At 34.5% G+C, this 9,634-nt stretch overlaps 1 protein-coding gene across 1 annotated transcript; it reads left to right on the plus strand.

The window, feature by feature from the left end:
• The first annotated feature begins 570 nt into the window (after nucleotides 1–570).
• LOC140152749 (galanin receptor type 1-like) lies at nucleotides 571–5,207 on the plus strand. Its single transcript, XM_072175230.1, has one exon. It carries the CDS (start codon nucleotides 1,326–1,328, stop codon nucleotides 2,316–2,318), a length of 993 nt encoding a protein of 330 aa, XP_072031331.1. The 5' UTR covers nucleotides 571–1,325; the 3' UTR covers nucleotides 2,319–5,207.
• The last annotated feature ends 4,427 nt before the right edge of the window (nucleotides 5,208–9,634 follow it).

Consider the following 9,634-nt stretch of genomic DNA (forward strand, 5'->3'; position numbering starts at 1 on the left):
TTATTCTATCTTTGAATATGCTGGTATTTAATTGGTTACTCAAGTCCATAAAAACCCTTTTCTTATTGCATGACTATGTCTGTACAATTAAACGCAATCTCTTGAGTTTGTTGAAATGATCGCTTGAATTATTTTAAGTATGCTTGGCTGTTTTTGCATATATCTAATTAATACGGTATTTTACCACTTACCTGGATTTAAATAGCTAATGAATACGTTCTGAACGTTTGATATTTCGTGTTTATCACTAGGATTTGTGTAATGCTAAATTTTATCCATAGAAATGTCATGTTAGAACAATAACATTTCTAGTTTTTTATGACCGCCATCGACCATTATGCAGAACGGTAGCCGCTATGGAAGTATAGACGTTATATTTCAAAAGAAGTATACAACATCGTAAATTGACTGAACGTTTCACAATTCAAGCTTGGTTAAATACAGCATCATGAAGCGATAGATAGGAGAATTCTCCTTTTTCAGTCATCAAGGTGGTTGCGGTCTTTGCCCCAGCTGATGAGCACGTGCGCATGTGCAAATTTTACGTCGGTGACATCGCTATTTCTACGGTGTTAAACTAGCAAACGATAGTTAGTATTCTCAGTATTCAAAGCGGTGAGGAAGTGATAGTGAGTTTACGAGTCAACCGTCTTGTATATATGCAGGAGTACTTCCAGTTTGAAGCTAGAAATGGATCACTAAGACAGACATATTGTACCACTGGCTTGGTAAGAATGTGTCTACAAGGACAGCAAACCTGCTTAATACTGTCAAATCTAACGGTATATTTGTCAACCGACGTAGTTTAAACAACGCGTTCACTTCTGTATGGTTTATAACTCATTCTTTGGTTTAACATTAAAAACGAATTGTCACGCGGATACTCATCTAATTTTGTTCTCACCTAAGTAAGTAGAACAACTACATGATCGCTAAAACAAACCTAAAACTCTGTCATTTGTATATATTTTAAGATGAACACAAAAAAGATATACGGTGCATTGATTAGCCTGGAAATAATGATGTGATTTGCAAGGTAACTGGACCAATAAAACATCACCGCTGATTTTATAGTTACCACGACGTAATCGCTTAAGGAAACACGTTCTTGGCGCCTGCATATTAAACTGGAAATCATCCATTAACCTTATACTATGACACTTGAAGAAAACTTACATCAACTTCAAGTTGTCGTGAAAAACATGAGGACGAGGAATCTAGGCTTTTCTCCATCCGTATCCGCAAGGTAGATTTGCAGGCACAGGTTGGCACATACTTACCTGTCATCTGCTATTAACGGAAGCGACACACGACAGGAGAACAAAATGACGGAGCTTATGACTTACACAGAACTTGTCGAAGAAATTGCCAATACTACCATAGATGTAGGAATACGTGACAAAGGTGAAAGGGCACTCCATGTACTTTATGCCATTATTGGATGTCTTGGAGTGCTTGGTAATGGTCTTGTTATCTTCGTGTTTCTAAGTGATTTTCAACATTTTAAGTCAATTACAAACATGCTCATACTGAATCAATCGATAATTGACTTTTGCGATTCTGTTGTGTTTCTTATTCTGAGACTAAGTCCAGATGTTCACAACCTACCACAAAACTTCTGGGGCCAATTGTTGTGTCGAGTCTGGTTTTCCGAGTACATTATGTGGTCCTTATGTATTACATCTACTGTTAATCTTGTATTTGTATCCCTTGAACGATATGTGGCTGTGTGTCACCCAGTAAAACATCGACATACATTTACTCAGAAAAAAGCTCGAATTGGAGTCGCCTGTGTTTGGATTTGGGGTTTCACCTATCAGTCTTATTGGGCCATATTGCATCGGAACAGCGAAGTTGGCGATTGCCGAGAATACTGGCCAAGCGGCATCTTACAACTTCTACTTGGTCTCGTTGTTTTTATCCTCGAGTATCTGCTACCATTGAGTATAATGACATTTGCTTACATCAGTATAATTCTGATGCTTCGTCGAAGAACTAAATCCAAATCTGTAAGTTGTTTCCAGAGAGCTAAAAAGAATGTAACAATTACACTAATTCTTGTATTTTTCTCGTATGTGATCTGCTGGACTCCAACGGAGCTAACTTATCTTCAGTATAATCTTGGTGGCAAGTATAACTTTGAAGGACCACTTCATAAAACCGTAACTATTTTAGTTCTTTGTAACATGTGTGTGAATCCATTCATTTACACTTTTAAATATGAACAGTTTAAGACACAACTTAAAAAGATCTTCTGTAGTTGTTTTTGGAAGCCACAAATCACCAACGTTGATATGACTGAAATGCACGATTCTTGACCCTCTAACTAAACAAAAGGCAAAAAAAATCAACAACAAAAAAACCCCAAATACTGAATGTGATATTATTTGTTATCACTAAAAGCACGAAATTCCACATATTTTGTTCTTTGTGATTAAACACCACACTTCTTTCAGCTAAACATGGTTGCCTAATATTACAAAAATGCACCTATTTGCTTACTCTACCAATGACAGTGAATAGACTTTGACAGCAATAACCTGGCAAGCTCACGGTGAATGCTGTCATTGAGATCACTGTAAATTCATGCTGATCTTCGTAACCAATACAAATTGGGAGCTACCCAGCTTACGCTTGTCAATTTACCGCTAAATAATATGATCTGGTATTTGAAATTTGACCCGTTTATCTTAATGTTGATAAAAATGAAGTCATCATGGTGATATAAGTGCTGGATGTGATGGTAGTGTTATTGCCGTAACTGCTAGGTGTGACGATGATAATAACAAGCACCATATTGCCCGTTGTAAATGAATATAATACATTTATATTAAATGTTACAGTACAGCAATTAACTTCTCATTAATTTCTGAAAAATGCATAATTAGTACTCATACCTTTGTTTAAAAGATCCTGTTGAAATGAATTTCATGATTTGTATATTTGAAACTGAATGTGTTATATGAAACAATCCATTTTGGTTGACACGGTTATATGATTGAAACATAATTGCATAAACAAATACAACAACACGTTACCAAAGTAAGTCATTTATTTTAAATTCGTCTGCTTGTTTATCGAAAAACAAACCTGTTTGTACCTTTAGCTAAATTCGATATTTAACATATAAACTTTTAAACTTTTTAAAGTTGTTGTCAACCGAAAGTTGCCAAGGCAAATAAGCAAATAATGCTTTTAAAATTAGTGTAATGGTATTTAGGTTTCTTGAAAACAAAATGCCAGTAAGGTACTTTGCATCCGTTTTCTAAATGTCCGTATATGCGTATTTTGTCGAACAACGTCAATATAACGTCTGATAATTAAACTCACTGATTGGATTGATCAATGTGGACTTTTATTGGGATTCCGGAATCCAAAATTCTTCTGTAGAATTAAATGTCTAATTCAATATGATCATGCTAGGAGCGATAATAATGGTTTGGTTTTGTGGCTGTTTGAGTGTCTGCTTTATAAGTACGTTGGTGAATAGCGAGTGGGAAAGATGAAAGTGGTAAAACAACACTACAAGATTGCGTTGTGTGTATGTGTCCATATAAAGTATGTTAGAATGAAAGTATGTTTGCTAATATGTTTGGCAAATAATATGAAAATACGATCATATAAGGTGATTCTTTGCCGGATTCGTTTACATTAATAATTTTCTTAAAAAATTAACGTAAAGTAATTAAATGGGAATTATCATATTTTGAAATAGAATCTTACTGTATTCCCGTGATAATGATTAACTAATGAATCCAACCATGTTAAACAAAGGAGTAAGTGTTACAGAGCTAGGCGTGCATTGGTTGTTAAGCTGGTGCCGGATAGCATCAAACATATTTCTTAAATACACTTGTACATAATAGTAACTTATACACACATAGAATGTTATAGCCCATGGCCAAGCGATAATTACTGTCAAGTTATTTTGACTCCCAGGGAAACGTTTCATTCTTAGAAAACTGAAGCTTCACTAGTACGTGCAAATAATGCTCGGCAGTGTGGGTGCAATTTAAATTTGCGAAATTATTATATTCATGCTTTGGGGCTTGAAAGAAAAGAATTTTTGCCATCGTAATCGGGACGCGTCTTAAGGTGTTTAATCGAGAATGTTAGTTGCGTGGTAATTTAAGAGTACATGGTAACCGGGAAAGTGTGCTCAACATTGCGTGTTTTTGTTGAGGTGAACATGATGGTAAAAAGTTAGTCGGTATAGGGCGTGTATGGTTGAAGGGGTGTTTATGCTCATGAATTCGACTAATGTGAATGAGTATGCGTAAGTACTTTTGTAGTGTGTGTGCATATATGGAGAATATGGTGCTTAAACATGCGTGAATGTGGTGCGTGGGGGTGTGCGTGAGTGCGTGTGGTTTTTTGAATACTTTGAGAAGGGGAGAGTGAACCAGAAAGCAAAACAAGATGTTTGTGAATGATAGACACAAAGAGAGTCACAATAAAAGAGGGCTTGCAAGTACCGACCATAAGGTTGTGAGATTTCATTTAGTGTAGTGTTATTTGTGTGTGTATGTGGTGGAAAACGCTGATAGACTTTTTTGAGCAAACAATTTTGAATGAGTTCTTTGATAATGTTTTTTTAAAGTTATTTATGCGATTAGTGTGTTGTTGAATCTGTTGTGTGTCTCCGAGTAATATGTGGGGTTTGAGATAAATGTGCTCACGGATCTTTTTTGTTTGTTTGCTTTGTTGGTTTTCTTTGCAGGAATGTGTTGAAAATGTGAGAGCATGAAAACATGAACAACAATGAAAGAAAGATGATTTAGAAATAAAAGTGTTAGGTAAAAGAAAATCAAACCATTATAATCAAACCTTTGTACTGATATAAATCAATATGTATATGATTGAAATGTGTGTACCTTACCAAGTGTGTTTTATTGATATAAGGATTTATTGTGTATCACCCTAAACTTGGGTTGGTTAGTATCATATCAGATCTATATTAGGAATAGTTATTAAAACAAATCAACGTTGCATTTTAAAATGCAGTTTGCCTTATCTACCTCATTGTATTGAATATACTATGTTGGTAACACTATTACCATTAAGTTGATTAAAACAATACACAGTGCTCGATTATGTTGTGATTAAGATTGTGAATAGAGAAAATTCATACCTATATAATAACGATGCATCAATATATGATAATGTTTTTAAAATAAAGCTTGGTAAAATAAAATAATGATATTTAACATCAGACTTCGTCGACTTGTTCTATGTTAATTTTTATCGATATAATAATGTATCCTGTCATGTTTTGTCCTACACCATTAACACAATTATTTCGAAATACAATATCAATTGATAATAAATGGGTCATAATTTCGTGTATGCCGTAGATACACGGAAATATTCTACCATCGGCATCACTTAAGATTAACAAAAAATATTAAATAAGCTTTCGGCATATGACCCGTAACTCGCACTTGAACACCGGTAATCACTTAGTGATTTTTGTGTCAAGTTACTTGATAAATTTGTCATTTCTTTTCCATTTATGCAGACGGTTAACAAAATGCCATATCGTATTCCATTATTTTATCAAATTCACGCAGCGTGAATTTGGGTTTACTTATTCGTAATTTTCTTGACTTATAAGTAAATCAGACCCCGTAACAACCCTTACGCTGGGTTAATGTGCGCAGTATAAACACAGTGAGAATACAAATTATTACAATTACCACTAGTTACAAGTATTTTCATATCTTTTAAGTAGCATCGAGGTCGAAAGTAAAGGATTATGTGCTGCCACGAAGGAGTACTAGTGTGGCATGTGAAATAATATACGCTGATTGAGCCTTGTTAAATTATGGAAGAGTAAATTTAATGATTTTTTTAATACTCATATTGAAATTGTCCCAAAAGCCTTTTTGGCATTTAAATCCTGTATTGACGTACGTTGCTGTGAATTAATAGGAGTCTTGACAATTGTTACGCTTTTTTAAAGGTTTCCAAGGTGCACGTGATATATTGCAAAATTGATGATATTTGAGATGGTACATAACTATAGTTAATATATTCTCAAAATTGTCGAGCAAAGCGCCATTAAATTCACAAAACGTCGCTTAATTGTTTCTTTAGATTTAAAATAGCTGTGATTCAGTTATATGAAAAATATTAAGACAGAATGAAAAACTTTTTAAACAACATTTTTAAGCAACACGATTTTCATTGTTATATGTATTCTGTGGTAATTAACTTATTTTACCATTTTCAAACGAAATAGCAATTAGTATTGAATACGTTGGTACCTTGTAAACACTTTACACTTTCACAAATTAACATAGTCAAATAGATCGCGAGACTCTATAAAAACATTTAAAAGGTAGTGTGGAATTGAATTACCTGAAGTATTGTGTTGGTTATTCAACTCTTTCTTGTTGTGGTATCATCCCTCTTTATGTTTTATTAAAAAGCTTATATCTTTTTTAATCTTACAGCTTGTTATTAGTGGAATCATTATTATAACAGTTATAATTATATAACAGTTAGGCTATACATAAACAAAACAATACTGGAACTGGATTTTATCGTGCACAATAATGAGCCAATATTACTAATTCATATTGTTTAATTCGAAAATTGGAATTCATAAAATAAAATGCGTGCATTATACCTATTAGAAACGAAAATTCAATGTTAAATGAATTATTAATACTTGCCAACTGACGTAGAAATAATGACTGTAATTGAAAAATGAATATATTTGGAGGTACTTTATGCCACTCGAAGACTGGAAGTCGATATGGGCGTCAATCATCCGATAATCGACGCCCACGTCAATTATATCGCAAAATAATGTTTGTGAGATATATGAGAACTTCAAGTCCATATTTTGTTAACCATAGAGTACATTTATTTTAGTTCGATTAGATTTAATTGCAACTAATTAATCTGACGTTTCGCGCGGGCGTCAGGAGATTGATATTTGAACGGCTACCTATTGAATAATTACTAAGGTATCAAATTAGTTCATTGACTAGTCATGTAAACCATTTAGACCTCTGCGGCGATGTCAGTTGAGTAAAATCTCCAAATCATAAGGTATTGACTTCTTTGTGCTTTTTCTTATTGCAATACGTTGACTTTATAGAAAAAAAGAGAAAAAAATGAAATCATCTTGTATTGTAAACAAATCAAGTTAAACAAAAGAAGCTTTATTAGACCTAGCACATTTTTGTGCTGGTAGCACATGGCACATTCAAAGTATTCAAAGTACTACTTTTACACGGATTTCAAAGTATTTTCTCTTTAACTTCGCGTTCCACGCTGGTGCAAATAAAAAACACTATTTCTGTAAAATTAAGTGAAGATGACGAAATTTTGATTCCGAAACCAATTCTGAACATGCTGAAGGTGTGAAAAATTATTCGATATCGTCCAATGGCGTGGTGAATCCCTCCGTAGGATTACCATCCAGTGTGAGTATAATACCTATTATCAACTACCAAATAACTCGTACTTCTGCAGAATTGGTGAATTGGTATTATTTCATCGTAGGAAGTATAATAATGTTAAAATAAAATAACTACGCACTAGAAATAATGAAACATCAATGAATAATTTCTAAACTGTAACGAAACAAACTACATCGAAAAGAATTGAACTTAACTGCCCGCTATGGTAAACACTTACTAGCGTTGTGCTACTATGATGATGTATAAAGGCACAAGGTATTTATTTTATTATTTTATACACTGGGTTTTTTGCGTTGAATATAAAATGCATATTGTCGGCTAAAATTGCCCCAAAACATTTTTCTTCATCGCAATTTACTGCCCAACTTTCACCCATCAGATATGAATTATTTAAGTCGGCAATATAGACTTATTTGTACCCTGTTGTTATCACATAATTAATATGAAGCTAAACTGATATGAAATCCACTACCCAGTTATGTGGTTTTAGAACTCATACCAGATACATGGCCAATTATTATGGAGCTAAACTGATATGAAATCCACTAGCCAGTTATTTGGTTTAGAACTCATACCAGATACATGGCCAATGGACAGTGGACTTCGGTTGTATATATAAATGCGCATATATAAATGCGCACGTGACCAGATGGCCAGTGCCATGTTCGTGTTACCTCACTGTCAATCACTGAAATTGTGACCACAGTTCCAGGGTGGTGCCGCATTGCATTCTCTAAATTCAGTAAATTTTCATCGTCAACCGTGTAATTGAATGGGATTATTTTGAAATTTTAAAACGCTTGAAATATCACAAACAAATAGGCCTATGTTGATAAATAATATAAATACAAGCTAAAACCGTTGTGGTTCGATAGTGAACCCCACAAAATTAACCGACTATATTGGAAAATGCCATACGGCCGGGCGGTTTCACAAGTTGCCGGCTCGATCATGTCATCCGCCGCCTGCACAGTTCTGACCTTAACGCCAATCATGTCCCCTTTCATACTTTCATGCCGTTGCGACAAGAGGCATGACTTATCAGCCATTCACAAGTCTTGATTGTGTCTGTTTGTCTACAATGCGCGTGTGTCACGCCGCTCGGCGGCAAGCAGCATGATAGTATGAAACCAGCACTACGTCATAGATATGGCCAATTGGCACGCCCATTTAGCACGGAAATTATGAAATATAAGTTTGTAAATCAGCTATATCTAGCTTTTCCGTAGTTAATTTTTTTTTCCGTGATGGAAAACGTTAATAAAGAGTTTATCTTTCGGGTCAAGTTATTTTACCCTTTGCAATCAATGCCACTATTTTGCAAAAGCAATTTTCCTTGCGACCTGTCATTTTCCCTATACTTTTGCACGGGGAGTTTATGTACATCCGGGTACCTTATATCGTTTAATACGGTATGGCGACTTGTAGATGTCACGTGCGCATTTATATATGCGCATTTATATATACAACAGAAGTCCACTGTCTCACAGTTTGACGGTGCCCTGCTAACTGACTTAATGTCTCTTCTGTTGAATGAAGCCGATCTCGCAACCACTTCTGGAAAGATTGTGCAACAAACCACGGCAGCCGACTTCGACTTCGACTTCCAAAACACGATTGGATGGGGAGAAAATTATTTTCAAAAACAATATCTTTTAAAACTCTAAATCTCGTACAGCAGACAAGGAAAATGGGAAAAGGGGATGCCAAACTAACACAATTTTAAAATTATTTAAATGAGGAAATAAAAATTAAATTATTAAACTGTGAGATCCATGCCGAATGGATCTCACAGTTTGACGGGGAAAGACTCGCTGAATACTCGAACAGAAATAGACGGATAACAAAATATAACTTCACAATAATCTTTAATTCCGCATCATCAAATCAACAAAGTATATAAAGTCTGTACAAAAAGTAACTCAGCTGTTATAAATACGCCTATAGATTCAGAACTAATAATTGTTTTCACAATATTTCAACATAAAAAGAAGGATGATTTATTTACGCGCATTTTGATACCCCATTTGTCCAATTTTGTTCAATATTGACAATACAGCAGTGTTTTGAAAGAAAAATAACCCAATTTAAAAGTTGCAGTTATTTGTATTGATTTGAAGTATAGCGCGGAGATAATGGCGGACTTTACGTGTTACAGTGCTGGCATTATAACCATTGATCGCTGTAAAACTATAACCATT

The sequence above is a fragment of the Amphiura filiformis genome, chromosome 5 (genome assembly GCF_039555335.1).
Source record: "Amphiura filiformis chromosome 5, Afil_fr2py, whole genome shotgun sequence".
In the NCBI taxonomy this organism is placed as follows: Eukaryota; Metazoa; Echinodermata; class Ophiuroidea; order Amphilepidida; family Amphiuridae; genus Amphiura; species Amphiura filiformis.

Excerpts from the sequence above, each read along its gene's own strand:
- LOC140152749 (XM_072175230.1), top strand. The coding sequence starts at position 1,326 with ATGACGGAGCTTATGACTTACACAGAACTTGTCGAAGAAATTGCCAAT.